This window comes from Colletotrichum fructicola (assembly GCF_000319635.2).
Source record: "Colletotrichum fructicola Nara gc5 chromosome Unknown KSG_Nara_v1_contig01, whole genome shotgun sequence".
Classification (NCBI taxonomy): Eukaryota; Fungi; Ascomycota; class Sordariomycetes; order Glomerellales; family Glomerellaceae; genus Colletotrichum; species Colletotrichum fructicola.
The window spans coordinates 5,636,388-5,653,267 of record NW_027094051.1 but is presented as its reverse complement, the minus strand read 5'-3'; the positions used below and the strand labels follow the sequence as shown (position 1 = coordinate 5,653,267).

The window sequence follows — 16,880 nt, the reverse complement described above, 5'->3', positions numbered from 1 at the left end:
CATGGGATAGGGTCAAGCAGAAAGCGACCATGGACCGTGACAAGCACGCAGGCCAGGAAGAGGGAGGCGAGCGGGCAAGCGGGCGGCGGCGGCGGCGGCAACGGCCAGCACGCTCAACAAAGCGGCCGGAGGCGGGTATCAGGTCGTGAAAAAATGAGCAAATGGACCACCAAGGAGGGAAATCATGACATGGCATGTCGAAAGCTGAAGCGTAAGACGCGGGCCATGACCTGGAACCAAACTCTTGGTGTCGGAGTCAGAGGCGTGCCGCTATGCCTCTAAGTGCAGGTATGTTCCCCTAAGCGCAGGTATAAGCGGCTCAAGTGGGTGAGTGGGCAGGATGACGCCCGAAGGGGGCCAGGTTAAGGGAAAGCATCCCGGTGTATCCCATGTTCCCAATTGCGGTCACATGGGCCGTATGGGGTGTGCGTGTGCGTGTGTGGTGCCAACGAAAATAAAATCCAAGTTCGAAAGCGGCCGAGGGAAAGCGGCGCCAGTGTTTCTGTTTGTAATGGTTTTCGTTGCTCGGTGTCGCCGCGAAGGTATGTACTGAGGCAGGTCGTTGGTGGTGGTGGTGGTGTCGGAATGTTGGAGTGACGGAACAGATGAATCAAAACGTGGGAGACAACCAACAAGAACCGAACCCCCCTTCCTTCCAGCTGTTGCTCCTTCTCTGCCTTACTGCCGACGGACGGGCTGCTGGTTGAGTGTGGTTGATTGGCGGGGCCGGGAATGAAGGAAGGAAAGAGGGGAAACCAGAGGAAAGAAGGCGGCGCCGATAACGGGACCCAGTCCGTGAAGCTGCGCCGGTGCATTTGGACCAACGAGAGGTCCCTATCTACGCTATCATATCATCTGTAATCTTTGACGTTGCTTTGCTTTTTGTGTACTGTCAGGGTTCGTTCGCCTGATGTAATTCAGAGCTGCGCCATTGGGTCAACGGCCAGATAAGAGGGAGACGGTAAAGTGACACGCCGTAGTGCCCGTGGGGATGAATTGAATGTTGTGACCGTCCCTAAGCTGCCGAGTCCGAAGACAGTGGTGGACTCGAAGACGCTCCACGGAAAGAGAGCGGTCTCGCCCAATGATGGCGCACCTATTTCAACTCCCGCCGTTCGGAGCCAATGGGAGGCGTCTCTACGATGGGTGCCCCCTTGGGAGCCAATAGGAGAGCCTGCGGTGGCCAAAGAAAGGTGGATACTCATTGGACCTCATGCCTGATAATCGAGGTTTTGGGTTAGGTGGTGGCACCTGGTTCCCCGTTCCCTTCCTTCTCCAGGCCTCGACGACTCGGTTTTAGCGGCCAACAAGAATGCCTGGCGACCTGAGAACGTGAACGGCGCCCTGTCAGTGAAACTTGGGGGGGCCTGACCATCGTCCCATTCGCTGTTTTTGCGCCAGTAATCCGTCCTTCCCAACCTCGTCTCGACATTCCATTAGCGATCAAGCAGCCCGCTCACCCTCTTCCTCCTCTGCCTAGGTCGGCATCAAGCCCAACAGCAAATCCTTCCTCTCCCGAGACCGAGACGAGAAGGGGAGAAAAAAGGGGGAAAAGTGATCAAACCTGCAAGTCAGGATTCGTCACGACACCAACCGTCCGCAACGCACGTACCGCACACCGTTTGCCTCGTCCTTCTACGCATACACGCCTCTTCACATCCTCAGACGTGTGTGCGTGTGTCCATCTGCTGTGTGTGTGTGTGCCTCCTGACTCGATTCCCATCCCACGCAGCACACAGCACACAGCGCCCCGTCCCCCCCTATTCCCATTTTTGCCGTCCGACCGATGATTACGCAATAGCGGCCTTCCGACCTCCAAACACCCCCGTCCGCCGCTGCCGCCGCCGGCCACCGCTCAGCAAACACCGCTCCAGCACCGTGCCAAGCGCGTATCCACAATGGCTTCCGTCGGCTCCTCGCCCCGCCCCGAACTCCTAATGGCAGTTCGTAACGAGCACAACAAGCCCTCCGTCTTCCGGCACCTCCTCGTCATCCGTCTGCTCAACGCCTGGTGGGTCCTCACCTTCTTCCAGCCCGACGAGTACTTCCAGGCCCTCGAGCCCGCATGGCGCATGGCCTTTGGTGAGGGGAGCGGTGCATGGATTACATGGGTGAGTTTTTCATTTTTCCCCCTCGTTTCTCTGTTTCTCTCACGAAGCGTGGGTTGTTGAGTTGCGATTACAATTTGTAATTGTCATATTCAACTATCATCATTGAAAGCAACCCCCATCTTTGCTTGTATCTTTCTTTGCCGACGAGTGGGTACTGACACTGCACTCAGGAATGGAAGTACCAGCTCCGCTCCTCCCTCCATCCCGCCCTCTTCGCCGGAGTCTACACCATCGCAGACCTCGTAGGCAAACCTCTCCCAGTCGCCGCACGATCATGGCTGCTCCTTGCCGCCCCAAAGGCCACCCAGGCCGTCTTCGCTGCCGCCGGTGACTGGTACACCTGGCAACTCGCCGTCAAGATCTACGGCGCTGACAGCTCCGTCTCATGGTTCGCTGTAAGTCTCACTCTCACTAACACTGCCTCACACCACAATACCCGAGAGACCTCATGCTCACACATCTCGCAGCTCTTCATGAGCATGTTCAGCCCGTTCCAGTGGTACTGCTCAACCAGGACGTTTTCAAACTCCCTCGAGACCACTCTGACCATTGCCGCCCTGAACTACTTCCCCTGGGAACTCCTCGGCGAGCCCAAGCTCACAAAGGAGAACCCAAAGCCGTCCGGCGGCTCCATCCTCAACACCCAAGGAACGCTCACGAACCTCCGTCTCTCGATCCTGCTCGCCGCCGTCGCCGTCTTGCTCCGCCCGACCAACGTCCTCATCTGGGCCACCGTCGTCCTCGCGACACTCACCCGGCCTCTCTTCGCCTGCTCCGTCCTCACCCCCTCGACCGTCCTCATCCTCCTCCGTGAGGCCCTCCTCTGCGGCGCCCTCGCCCTCACTCTCTCCCTCGCCTCCGACCGTCTCTACTTCGGCGAGTGGACCTTCCCGCCGTACAAATTCAGCTACTTCAACATCTCCCAGTCTCTCGCCGTCTTCTACGGCCGCAACGACTGGCACTACTACCTCTCCCAAGGCCTCCCCCTCCTCTCCATCGCCTACCTCCCCTTCGTCCTCCTCTCCCTCTACAAACCCCCCTCGACACCCTCCAAGCTCCGCAACCAGACCCTCAAAACCCTCTCCTGGACCGTCTACGTCACGATAGCCGCCCTCTCCCTCATCTCCCACAAAGAGGTCCGCTTCATCTACCCCCTCCTCCCCATCCTCCACGTCCTCGCCGCCGCGCCCCTGGCCTCCTTCTTCACGACCCCGCCACCACCACCAACCGCAAAACGTCCCCTCCCCAAACCGCGTCTCCGCCGCAAGAGGCTCCTCACCCTCGCCCTCGCCCTCCACGCCCTCCTCGCCTTCTTCCTCACCCTCCTCCACCAGCCCGCGCCCCTGGCCGTCCTCGCCTACCTCCGCAAAACCTACGCCCGCCAAAACCCAACATCCTCACCCACGGCAGCCACATCCCTCGCCCACAACACCACGGCCTCAGACGAGCTCTTCGCCCTCTTCCTAACCCCCTGCCACACCACCCCCTGGCGCTCCCACCTCCACCACCCCTCCCTCCGCGCCCGCGCTCTCACCTGCGAGCCGCCCCTCCACACCGCGCCCAACTCCCCGGAACGCCTCAACTACCGCGACGAGGCAGACCGCTTCTACGACGACCCCCAGCTCTTCATGTCCACCGAGCTCTGGCCAACATCCTCCTCGACGACGGCGGCCACGGCAGAGCAGATCCCCCGCTACATTGTCGGCTTCGAGGGCATCGAGCCCTGGCTCGCCGACTTCTTCCTCCGCGGCGCCGGCAAGCACCTCGGCATCGCCCCGAAGCGCGTCTGGCAGGGCTGGAACGGCTTCTTCAATGAGGACTCCCGGAGGCGTGGGAAGCTCGTCGTCTGGGACACGGGGCTGTACACCACCAAGTCATGAGAAAAAAACAGTGACAAGAGTAGAAGAAGAAAAGCGTTGATTTTCCAAGAAACTTGTACCAACACAACGCACGGCATGGCAACAAATATGTAGACTTCGCGTTCCCTGCTTGGAATGCAAAGAAGCTTCCTAGATCGCTAGATCGGAGACTGTAAATATATGTGTAATTATACAGCTTCTTAGCCTCACGAATTGTATGTGGATACAAGCACGCAAAGGTCAGCTTATGAAACTTATCGTTCAAACAGATGTCGGCTGCAGTGTCTGTCTCATTCGTGCAAACGCGTCCACAAGGTCGATAGGCCGGCCCCTGCCGAAGCCAAGAGTCCGTCCCATCACACGTCACATCGTCAAACATATTTGAAATGCAAAAGTCTTTTCTTTTCCTAGACCATGAATACGTACGTAATCCCATGAACGTTAGGGGACCCGCCTTCACTCGACAACGCCTACTTGACAATGATCCCTTCATGAGGCGAGCGAGCCCGTGGGCAATGCTTCGCTGACACCAAGCCACAGAATACAACTCCATACACTATGATTCACAAACGTGCCACCATATGATATCAAGGTGAACCTCTGGAAGAGAGAGTTTTCCGTCTACACCTCTGTTTGCTCTTTCAAACCCTGAACGTGCCTCATCATGTCCAAAGATACCAAGTAATCCCCAGACTTTGCCAAAACACCCCCATGCGCATCATGTTCGATATTCGAATGTCGTCATAACTACCGCGGTTATTCGGCCTTAGCCGGCGGTTCTGTTGTTTGTGTGGCTTGTGCCGGAGCGGGCTGCGAGAGAGGGGCCGGGGCTTGGGCCTGGGTTGGGGCAGCCGCTGGCTGTGTTGCTTGCTGGACGGGAGACTGGACTGACTGAGGCTGAGGGGCCTGAGCCGGTGCTGCCTGCGGGTGAGCTGTAGGCCCTTGAGGCGGCGAAGAAGGCAGAGCAGGATGCTGAACCTTCTCCTCCGGCTCTCTTCGGATATCCAAGCTCTTGCCTCGACCAGACATGATGCTAGAGCCGCCCAAAGACGACTGCCGATCTGCTGGGGGTGACTTGTTTCTCTTCTCGGCGGCGCTCTCCTTAGCCTCACGGTATTTGTTCCTAATCCAACCGATCGGGCCCTTGGATTCGTCCTTGCCGTCCCTGTCCCTGCCAGATTCGTTGCTCTCAGAGTTGTGCATGCCTTGCTCAGAGCTCTCACCAGTAAAACTCTTGCGGGGCTTGTAGCCTCCACTACCGATGGAAGTAACACTGACATCGGCGTTATCGTTAGAACCAAATGCCAGACGGGGCGACGTGATGCCGGGGTGACCGTCGTCCTTTCTTTGGCGAGAAAGCCTCCACCTTCTCTTCTTCTCCTTTTCCTGCTCTATCGCCTCTGCCGACGTCGTCATGATGGACTCCTCAGTCTGATCAATGTCAGAACCTTCGTTAAAAGATGAATGAAGCGAGGTTGGTGGCGACTTCTTGGCCTTCAGGGTTTGCTCAACATGCAGTGTGTTGGTTGAGGGGACTTGGGAGGCGCGCGGAGTAGGTTCCGAGGGTGTGTCACCTGCATTGGGTTGCTGTCTGATGGGAAGGGCATCATGCTCAGGGATCGGTCCTCCCACCTGCTCCAAAGGGTTCGGGGCCTCAACGCTTGGCGAAACAGCAGCAGAATGCGTACCTAAAGACGCGGCGGAACTTTGCGCGCTAGGGTTCAAACTTCCGGGTATCCGCTTCTTCTTTAGCTTGTTCGGCTGCCGTTTCTCGCCCTCCCCGGTGGGGGATCTTTGGAAGATGCTAGGCAGCGTTCTCTCTTTGACGGGAGTCGTAGCCTCCTGTGGGTCAAGTAGCCTTTCCTGGCTCCTTCCTGCGTTCCCGGCAGCATTGGGAGCCAACGTGGAGGTTCCGATCGCGGCGGGCGCAGGCGAAATAGTGGAGGCCGAAGGGGACTGGTCGGGTACCTCAGCAAGCTCCTCGGTCGTTGACGGAATCCTAGGGGATGATCCAGGGATCGGCGATGCATCGCGCCTGAACCTTCCGCCCTGAAGAGCGGGAGACTTCTTGGACGGGACGGTGTTGCTTCTACCGAGACCGCTGTTCGGAGTCGGCGCGAGCGCAGGGCTGTTCGGCGTCGTCGAGCCGTCGTGGTGCGAGTGTCGCGAGGACGTCGATCGGTTCCTACGAAGCATCCCATCTCTCCTCACGCTCTCAGCACCTGCGCTCGCGTTAGAAGCAGACCTTCCCAAGCCCGAGGCCTTTCTGTTCGGGTTGGGGGTGACTGGTCCAGCCGCAGGTGGGGGTGTACCCTTTTCAATCAACTGCTTTGTCTTCTCGTCGGTGGCCGTGCCCTGCATGCCGATCAAGAAGTGATCCTGGTTCTCAATCAAGAATATGAGGACATGCTGGTTCAGACGGTATTCCTCGGGTGCCATTGCATGCTGTGGATGCGACAACATGCCGGGCTGGAAGATGGCGGCGAGGTTCTGAGAGTTCATCCTGTTCTCCTCCGACTTAGCGGCAAACACAGCCAACAGATCCAAAATGTAAAGCAATAACTGGCGGTTCAGTGGTGGCAGTTCCGTGATGAGTTTCTGGTACTTGGCAATCGCGGCTTGCTCGTCAAAGTTCTCCACGAATTGCGGGCCGTCAGCGTCGCCGGCCGCTTGCCTGGTAGAACCTCGCAAAGGCTCTCTGAACTTCTCGTACAAATCCAGCGGCACGACTGGCTCTGGGAGGTCGTTGAGGTATCGTCGAAGAACGTTGGCGGCATCATGTACGGTGTAGTTATCCCAAACCAGGCCCTTGCCGTAACGATCGGGGGAATCAAAGATTTGTTTCAGCTCCTTGATGCGCTTCTCAGAGCCACTGAGACGGAAGATGCCCTCCACAGTCGTAGCTGCAATGAAGGTGAGTATGAAGACTGGCCCGACTCGGGTTGCGCGAACTCACCCTTCTCCTTCAAGAATACGCCACACTTGGCGACGACAATCGGTACGTAGCCATAAATGTAGCTCTTTCCGTTCTCATCGACGAGTGAGATTGCGACGTTGGCATATGTGATGCTCTGGCGGAGAGGGACACCAAAGATGCCGTGAGGTCGAGTCTCTGCTGTATTTCGTTTAGCTCTTGAAGTAAAGGAGGAAGTCATAGCTGCGCGGATCCGCTTGGCACACTGGCGCACAGGCTGAGTGACGGACAGGGACATCCTGTTCAGCACATCCACCCGGCTAGTGGTGGTGGTGGTGGTGGTGGTGGGAGCTGTCGCATCACTTGAAGCGACGATTCTGGGCGGAAGAGGGTCGACCGGCTCAATAACATGCCTGTCTTGTAATAGCAGGACAAAATCGAGCGGGACAGGCGACGTATCCATTTGGTCGTCGACATCTTCACTGAAGAGGGGTTGTGCTGGGGGCGAGTGTTTTGATGCGAAAGTAGAAGGGTGTCTACCATGGTGTTCCTGGTGTTTTGAAGGCAGCTTGAAGCCCTTCCACCACGACTTCAAGTCTCTCTTGTTTGGGGTCGCAGGTCCGGCGGTCGCGGTCGAGGTGCCGGTCGAGGGCTGGAAGGCCTGGTTTGGGGGAGGAGCGGCGGACGTCATCGCAATGACGGGACGCAGATGGTGGGAGCTCGATTATCGTGTAGGAGCCAGCGTCGGGATTGCAGTTCGCGGGAAATAGAGATGGGCGGGGCGTCTGGCGACCGAAAACGAAGGAGAAATTGAGCAAGAGCGATCGGGGGCAAAGTCGATGCAGCCAGTTTCGTCTGGGGATATGGTCGGTCGGTCGGCTCGCCTGGTCGCTTGGTGGTGTTTTGCACTGGGTTAGGTCGCTGGGAAGGTATTGGGTGTGAGCATGCGCTAGGATTGGATGCGACGCGCAGGCGGTAATTGGGCGTGGGGTTGTTCTTTTGGCGCGCGAGTGGTTTCCTTTGTCGAATGAAGCGCTCCAGCGAATGTGTGTATTTCGGCGTGGTTTTCTGTTTTCCTGGTCTACCGTGGTGTCGGTGTCATGGAGGAAATGCTGGCCATGAACTGGAGCAGAGGGTGAGGTGGGAGCGAATGACGAAGGAGCGTCCGCGAAGAGGTAAAGTAGGTAACAGTCCCAAGTGTTCTTGGGCAGGGCTGGCCAAAGACAGTAAGTGGTAGGCGACGATGATGCGGAGCTGGTCTTGGGGGGGTAAGGTGTTGTATCGGCGGGTGTCGGTAAGACAAGAGCTGTACGTTAGTGGGATTTCAACGACAGACAATGATGAAAGCGAGTGACGTTTCCGATCAACGCGCGCGAAGCACAGGTTGGTGTCCCCGTGGAATAGAATCGTCGGCAAGAATGGCAAAACAAGACAGACGCTGTGGGTTTTGGGAGAGAGTTTGGGACGAGGTCGAGAAGAAGGGGTAAAAGGCAGGAGTTCAGGTACAGGTCCGGTACGGTAAGGTAAGCGAGTGGGAAGGTGAGTAAGGTGAGGTAAAAGGTAAGAGGAGGTCGAAGCAGACGAGAGGTCCAGGTGGTAAGGTATGGGGAGTGGGAGACGGAGGGGGGTATGCAGGTAGGTGCTTGTTGCCGCTGGTGGGAGCAATGGTCGTGGTGGTGGTGGTGGTGGTAGGTTGCTGGTACAAGTGAGTGCCCAAGCAAGCCAGCCAGCCAGCCAGTGAGGAACAGGTGCAGGCGCAGGTGCAAGTGCAAGTGCAGGGCAGATGGTCCAGGTCCAAGTCCAGGTCCAGGTCCAGGTCCCCGCCAAGTTCAAGTCAAGGTCCCAGGTCCAGGCAGCCCGGGCGCAGGTGCGTGTGTGCGTAAGGTGCCTTGAGGTCGGGGGATACTATGGTCTTGTGCTGCTGGATGCTGACTTCCATGGGTTTTTGGGAGAGATGCGTTGAGGCAATGCACGGCAAGGCAAAATGAATGTCAATGGGGTGGTGGTGGTGGTGGTGGTGGTGTGCAGTCCGTCAGTCAGTCTCAGTCACTGTGGGTGGGTGGTCTGTACGAAGTATCCATCGATGTATTATGAGTGTGCCATGCCATTGACGGCTGTCGTCAGTGGTGATGAATCCAGACTCTTTCTTTATTTTTTATTTTGATTAAAGCCCGCCGGTCAGGTAGCTTTTTGCCTACTAGCACGTCTACTACTGCGCAAGGTTACAGGCACTCCAAGGCAGACGGCCCAAGTCGGCAAGGCGGGATGGAGAGCAGGTGAGTAAGGCGGGAGAGTTGTGCAATGCCGGATCCAGTTCTCCATACCTTAGGTACCTGATTACCTACCTACGAATGGATACTCTGGATTGCCAGTCCTCGTCTGTTGTTCGCTCCATGATGCCATGCCATGCGAGGAAACATGTACGTCGTCGTGTTGTCCATGATGCGGGATGAGCTCGAGACCCCAAGCACCACCAATAATCACAGCCACAAAACGATAGATATCCAGAGCACAGCAGAAAGACAAACCCATGTCCACGGCAAGTCATCAGCAGCAGTAGCAGCAGCAGCAGCAGCAGTAGCAGCAGTACGGAGCAGCCACAGAAGCGAGAAACAGACGCAGGCGACAATACGGGATGAATGACCCCAAGGCCCTTGAAGATACAGGGTTACCGCCCGTCGACAGGGTTATCGTCAGTCAGGTGGTCTGGTAGGGCAGTCCCAGCGTCCACCCCGACGAGGGCCGAAGACGAGGATGAGGATGAGCACGAGGGGTGGGCGCAGTACCGAGCCAATCCCAATCTTTGGCTCTGGAAAAACAGCGTTCGTCGTGGAGCATTTCAATCCCAGATTCCCAATGGGAGCAAACAGCAGCAAACGGACGGAGAGTGGGAGCGGGAGTGGGAACGGGACTGGCGGGCATCGAGAGCCCTGGACTCCTGGAGGGGACAGAGAGAGGGCAGGGCAGGTTTCCGTCTTGCCCTTCCCTTTTACCGCAGGAATCGTCGTCTCCAAGAGCCCAGGCCCTCTGGCGGGTGGAGAGAGCGACGAGTCGAGACCCGAGGCGTGCAGCGGACAGAAGGTGCTACTGCCCGCTACTGATGCGCAGTTACGTGGGACGTGGGACGTTGAGATGCTGCTGCACCGCTGCCGGGACTGATGAGCGTGGTCGGTCCAGTGTCACTGGTGGGAGTGTGCTTGGATTATTTTGGCTCAGTGGGGCGCCGCCAGGAAGGATCAAGTGAATGCTGGGGGAGCGAGGGAAGAAGAGGGAAGGTAGTTAGGTACCTACTTTACGGCAAAATGAGACTGGACTACTACTTAGGTACCTGGGCCTCTTGGGTGACCACAAGAGCAGTGGAGCCTGTCTCTTCCCTCCCCGCTGAGGGTTTTCACTTGAATCAAAAACATTGATCCTCCAAAAACTGCAGCAGTACGGATACCTCCTGGCAGAACTCATGAGCGGGCAGAGATTTCACACGCGGCACGGCAAGGAAGCAGAATAAGGTGTGGCCAAACACACGGCACCCGGGGGCTCCCACGGGTACTGCGGCTGTGGTGGTGGTGGTGGTGGTGGGTGGCCTGCTGACAGCTACCTTATCCATGGAAGGTCGATATCACGGTACGGATACACTGCAGCTGCCAACGACGCTGAACACTCATTCACTCCTTGAGCGGGTGCAGCGAGTGCAGTGCTTCCTGCAATCCTAATTATATCGACGCCTTGGAGCAGCAGAAGCAGACGCTGGCAAGGCCCCTCTTCCCCTCTTCAGCCTTCTCCGACAGGTCTCCCGCTGTCGTTGAAAGTCTCGCGAGTCAAGCCTGGGCTGCCCCTCCTAGCCGCAGCCTCCATGCAGTGGCTGGCGATGGTTTATCCATGGTTGTTGCTCGTTGGTCCCAGTCCCAGTGGTTCGCGGGTGAACAGGTTGGACCTCGAAATGGAGCTTGGGCGCTCAAAACAGACACTGCCGTCTGCAGCAACAAACCCGAAGGATCAAAACACTGGTGGTCAGTGGTCAATAATAACAAAAAACAATTTTACAAAAAGCAAAACAAACACGCACTCGACATCACCATGCTCACTCATTTCCTCCCCCAATTTCCCGCCCGGCCGGCTACGACCACATCCACATCCCGCGAAACGAAAAGTGCTGGCTGACGAGCCTTAATCAGGCGGGAAACCTGAGGTGAGGACTACCTACCTAGGTACCTACCACCCGGCAGCAAGCGCCAGGCAGGCACTGCGTCTGCTTAGGTTCTCTACCTTATGGAAGGTAGGTAGGTACCTACATCCCTACCTACCTACGGAATGGAAGGAAGGTAAGAAGTAGGTACTTACTTCGAAATGCAAGTGCGCCGCCGAGGTACCTGCATTGGCACCTGCTCCTCCGGCCCGTCTCGTCCAATCCAACGGCAACTGACAGACGCACCCCGGGCTCTCGTTCCTTCTCGACCAATTCCTCTACTCAATAATGCGTGCTTTTCACATTGCCAATTGAACAGGAAAAAGAAAGCCCGCTGATGAACCGTGGCACGCGACGTCCGCACTATCACGCCAGCCGACAACCGTGATATTAAACTCTCCAACGTCAAAAATCACCTTGCCCCGACGACACGGCCGCAGCGTCGAATGTTGACTCCGCGGGACATTCCCATTCCCCATCCAACGACATCGAATTCCTCCTCCCACGCCATTGCCTTGATTCACCACCAACCGGCAGCTCACAGTTGTCTCACACAGCCGTCTCACCCACCGGGCTCCCACGGACGGCCTGATCTGATCAGATTTCTTTGTTTGACCTCCCGTATCTCGGACTGGAGCCCGGTATCCCATTCCACAGCCTGGATACTGCCCGCTTTCGGCCGGTGGACCTCGCGACGCCCGCCTCCAACAACATCCAGGCTCAGACTTGCTTTGCTTTGCCCAGCTCTGCCCGTCCGATGCTACAATCATCACATCACTACATCATTTATTTCTGTCTTCAGTTCCTCCTACTCCTGATCAGGAGCTTCAAGTCCTGATTTGACCTCAGGTCGCAGTCTGTTCCCTGGCCTAGCCCGAGCCCCGACTTCTGAATTGGCAAAAGCCGCCGTCGATCTTTCCTCCAGCGCCGAGCTAAGCCTCCTGCCGGATGGAGCTGTACCGATTCCGCCGCCACACCTTGCAGCCATCCTCGGCCGACGTCGTCGTTGGTCTTGCTGGAATACCAGGGCCTCGCACAAAGTCGACACCGTCAGGCCCGCCGGCAACCCAATACAAGCCGTCTAGTGCAGCATGGCGCCCCCCGTAGGGCAGAGGTACCGACCTGAAGTCGCAATCGCAGGTTCTTCGGGTTTTCTGTGCTCTACCTGACGCCCGCGTCTACATCTGTACGGTGCAATGCAACCTCAGGGACCAAACTCTTTACTTCCGACGCCCTTCCCTTCGGCCCTGCCCGACGTGGTATTGTCTCGTTCAGAAATTTCCATCGGATTTTTGGAGCACGGGAATTCGGTTCTGAAAGCCAGGCAGTATTCGTACCTTGGCCGATCGCTCTACGCAGGTTTGCCGTGGCCAGACACCATGCCACTTCCAAGCATTCGCCTGCAGCGCTCACCTGCGGCGGGAAGAGTCTAGCCTTTCGGCCCTGGACGCGCCTCTCCTAGCCTGCAGTATCGAGCAGTTTGACCAATCGGCCAAGGCACTTTTCAACTAAAGGCCGATCTGACAGCTTTGGCAGTGTTTGGGGATTTGCTCCTATGTCCGGAAACCATTAAAGACAGAGAAGGAACGAATATTGAACCCTCGGACAACTCGAACGGGTGTGAGTCACCGCTCGCTAATTGACCTCGCGGACGCAGCGAGGCAGCGCAACCCAAAATCATCCCAGTCCAACCTTTCCAACCTCCACAGAGCCTAGATGCTGGATCTTGCCGAACATCCATCGGTCCAACCAGTCAGCTAGCCTCCCAGCTCCGTCTTCAGGGACTGGCGGGTCCAGTGTCCTGGTGGCTTCCCGATACCCTGCTGCTACTTACCGCTAGAAGAATCTCCCAGCCACCCGCGCGGTATCCCACGGGTATCTTCCTTGCCAGATGTTCCACTCACTTGAAGGCTCCCCCCCACAGCTACCCAATGACGTCGTGCACCTCCGGCTTCGACGACGATGCCACCGTCCCCGCCAAGTTTATGTCAACGGCCTCAAGGGCTCTTTTGAGCTTTGCCCCGATGCTCTTCCTGGCTGCTGTCACCTCCCGCCCTCCCGTCCAATATCGGCGTCTGCCGCCCACGGCCACCACTTTATTAGTTCATACCACGCCACAAGATACGTACCATTGCGAAGACCCTTCATCATGCCGTCAACGAGCTGCTCCAGCCAATACCGGGTTCATCCCGTTTCCATAATTAGCACCAACTTTTTTCATCATGCAGGGACGCACAGCAACTTCCCCTCGTCGGGTTGTATGTTGCTTCACCACGCAGCTAGGCCTGCGAGTCTCGTGTAAGTACCTCCAACTTGGATTTGCAGAGGGAAAAGTTGCCTCCAGCATCACTTTGCCATGACGTTCTCCCGCGGCGCACATTTCGGCCGGTCAGCCGAACAAGATGTGGCGCAGAGCGGTAGAGCCTCGTCATCTGGTCGCCAATTCGCCCCGTCGCACCCAATAGCAAGCGCTCTTTCTTGTCGTCACAATTCTCTGACGCTGCCAGCAAGACTACGGTTGAGAGAGAAATCGATCTACACGAATCTGCAATACAGCTGCAGGAAATGAAACAGGCTAACTGCTGAAACGGAGGATTTCTCCCGTGTCTGCAGGGCTGAATGGAATGGCAGCCATGCACTCACACACACGAACGCCAACGCACAATGACAACTTCCCCTCCATGATAGGTAACAGGAAACCCACCCAGGAACCGGTTATACCTAAAAACAAACGCGGGGTAGAAGGAAGAAGAAGGAGGGCATAGCCACCACCGTTCACATCATGCGCGCACGACCTGCCACGATGCTGACATCTTGCGATGCGCGACTTGCGCAGGTGTGGAGGCTCGGAGTAGTCGGGACTCTGTGAGTTGGCCACATGCCATGCGCAAGGCAGTGATAACGGACTCCAGCATCGCCGACACTACAAATCATTGTGTTCTTGTTGCCATGATTTTTTGAACCACTGTTGGGGCGATGGCAGCTTGACGTGGGCCTGTACGAAGGATCGGCGCTTTCAAGAAAGGTTGAAGCCTGTTTCTCAAGACGGCTTGTCAATGTTCTCTCATGTGACAGTGGGCGGCTTGGCAGTACAATTTTTCTAGACAAAACACCAGCGTTGGCAAAGGCAAGTTGACATCTTGCAAGATACGTCAAGCAGAATTGGATCTGTAGACCGAAGGCACCCCAACTGCCTTGGCTGCATTGGCTGTAAGTCAGGGCCCAAAGGTAGTGCTCCGCACTACTTCGGAACGTCCATTGCGCGAGTTGACTCAGCAAATCATCTACATGAGAGGTCTTGACTAAGCGGACCTGGAATCACCGCAACTCATGAAGCTGCGGCTGAAATTACTTGCGTGGTAGAATTCTTCCTCGAAGGCCACTGTAACTTAACTAAAGTTCAGGCATCTCGAGCTCATTCGGACCTGGCTCCGTGAGTTTGGGCGTCAACCTGTAGTGAGTGGCAATGGTACCTGAAGGCTATGCCAGCTGAAGGTGAAATGGAAACGCAATCCATGCAAGATCTCCTCTTTCCTCAGCATTGAGGATGTAGAAGACACTGACTGCGCCTTGAAATGGCGGCTGCTAAGACATGAGTGAAACATTGGCCCCGACGGCAACATTGTGGTGTTCGTCTTCGTGGGAGTGGCACAGCAACATTAGTAGGAGATAAAAGCTGATGATGTTAAAACGCCTGCGATTCGCATAACTTGCTGCACACCATAGTCGCCTTTGACTAGTGGCCATCTTGATCTGTTTTGGTGTTGCAGCAATCTGAGTCTCATTAACCTTCCGCAGGCGCAGAAGAAGTGAAGCGCCTCATCCGGCAAGATAGTCCAGACGAGGTTGATTACTCATGCTCCTTTCTGCCTATCCACACGCCGCCATCTACTGCTGTATTCGCATCAGATGGCGAGGGAGCGTGTTTAAGCTCGGACTTGCCCATTTCTTGGACGAACAGGTCTACTCCTACGGCACTGACGTCCTGTGATGATGCGGCATGCAAGGCATCACAATCAAAACTAAAGCTTCGGATGATCTCACGCACATCGTCTTAGACAAAGGACATTGTGTATGGGATGCCTGAGTGAGATACACGAAGGAGGCAGCAGCAGAGTATCATTCACATCGGCTGGTCTCGTGTAATATGGGGATGGGGACAGAGCTTACACGAGAAAAAGTGATCAGCTGACGGCGTTTCACGTGTCTGTTCTTACGAGTCGAAGACGCGTTGCTTGAGGCGTAGTTGATTTCATGAGACCTATCACCCGCCGACGAGAGATCCAAATCGTTGGGATAGTTTGCCCGGTTCCCCAAGAGTGTATGGCTAGAACGGACAAGTAGGTTCGTCGCTGAGTTGCGTGGGCAGAAGAAGACTCATGCATGTGAATCCTCAGCAACATGGGATTCTGCACTTTACTTTGAGCATGGCCCGTGCGCGACCGCAATGCGATAGAGCTTCAGCCACCGTGGCTGGACCCCCCCTCCAACGACATCATGAGCTTCAGACACCCTGTCAAAACCATTTTCGCCCGCCCCTACAGCCGCCATTCCCGCAGGATACGAGTAAAAGAAAGATACGATTACGAGTGACGAGAAAAAGGAAGTGCAACATACGAAAGTGAACCATGGCGCGGCTGTCATCGTCGACGTCGGCGCCCGCGCCCCCGGAGCGCGGCGTCGCGGAACTGAGCCAGCTGCTCCGCCGCCTCGACCAGACGATCCTGCACGCAGACCATGATCGCGAAAGGAGGTTGCGCGCGAGCGAGTTCGAGAGGGCGAGGCTGAACTCGGTGAGTGTCTCTCGTTTGGCCCCCTCCTCTACTCGAGAGGTGATCCTCCCACACAAGCGACTGACTTGCGGAAACCCGTGCAGAATCTGGACTACGCACGCAGCCTCTTGACCCGCGTCGAGCAGGAGGCCCTCCACGTCAAGCTCCTCGCGCGCAGGCAGGACATGCAGGTCGACCTCAACCGCAAGCGCGAGCTGCTCGAGAGGCTGGTGGACCGAATGCACGACCTCGAGCAGCTGCACGAGGACGACGACGACTACAGCTCCGACGGCGAGGACATCCTCGGCGAGATCATCCCCACGCCCAGCGAGAGCACGAACTCGCGGTCCACGGACATGCCCACCGAAGACACGGGCGACGACGACTCCGCGGAGGACATCCCGGACCTTGCGCCGCCGTTGGGAGCAGCGGCGGCGGCACCGGCACACACACCGGCGCCGGAATCAACATTAGCACCAACGACGACCTCACAGACCCTACGCCCCCGCGGCGCCGCCAACACCACCGCCGCCGCAGAACCGGAAACAGCGACGTCGACGGGCACGGCAACGGCAACGGCAACATCCACAGCGCGCGCAGCGCTCTTCGCCCAGCGGCGCAGCAACACCCTGAAATCCACCGCTTCAACAGGCGCAGCGTCGACGGCGACCGCGGAGGCGCTGCTGGACCGGCAGCGCCAGGAGCAGGACACGCTGTCCGAGTCGATCCTCAAGATGGCGGGCGCGCTCAAGGCGTCGTCGCAGCGCTTCTCGAGCACGCTGGAGCAGGACAAGAACGTGCTCTCGCGCGCGGGCGAGGGCATGGACAAGACGGAGCGCGGGATGGATGCGGCAAGCCGGCGCATGGGAACGCTGCGCCGGATGACGGAGGGGAAGGGCTGGTGGGGAAGGATGATGCTGTACGCGTGGGTGTACGGCCTCATGGTCGCGCTGGTGCTGTTGGTCTTTGTCATGCCCAAGTTGAGGTTTTGATACTTGCCCCTGAAGGAGAAGGGGAGCTTGTGTGGATTTTTGCTGGGTT

At 57.1% G+C, this 16,880-nt stretch overlaps 3 protein-coding genes across 3 annotated transcripts; 2 read left to right on the top strand and 1 right to left on the bottom strand.

The window, feature by feature from the left end:
* Nucleotides 1-1,898: 1,898 nt before the first annotated feature.
* Nucleotides 1,899-3,991, top strand: GPI10 (GPI mannosyltransferase 3; the record flags this gene model as incomplete). Its single annotated transcript, XM_032034662.1, has 3 exons — nt 1,899-2,111; nt 2,282-2,506; nt 2,579-3,991. 3 exons carry the CDS (start codon nt 1,899-1,901, stop codon nt 3,989-3,991), a joined length of 1,851 nt encoding a protein of 616 aa, XP_031886474.1.
* A 735-nt stretch (nt 3,992-4,726) lies between these two features.
* rga5 (Rho-GTPase-activating protein 5) lies at nt 4,727-7,575 on the bottom strand (the record flags this gene model as incomplete). Its single annotated transcript, XM_032034661.1, has 4 exons — nt 4,727-6,192; nt 6,283-6,873; nt 6,927-7,085; nt 7,425-7,575. 4 exons carry the CDS (start codon nt 7,573-7,575, stop codon nt 4,727-4,729), a joined length of 2,367 nt encoding a protein of 788 aa, XP_031886473.1.
* Nucleotides 7,576-15,695: 8,120 nt separating this feature from the next.
* Nucleotides 15,696-16,831, top strand: CGGC5_v001579 (uncharacterized protein; the record flags this gene model as incomplete). Its single annotated transcript, XM_032034660.1, has 2 exons — nt 15,696-15,860; nt 15,944-16,831. The coding sequence occupies 2 exons, from the start codon at nt 15,696-15,698 to the stop codon at nt 16,829-16,831; spliced, it is 1,053 nt and encodes a 350-aa protein (XP_031886472.1).
* Nucleotides 16,832-16,880: the final 49 nt, after the last annotated feature.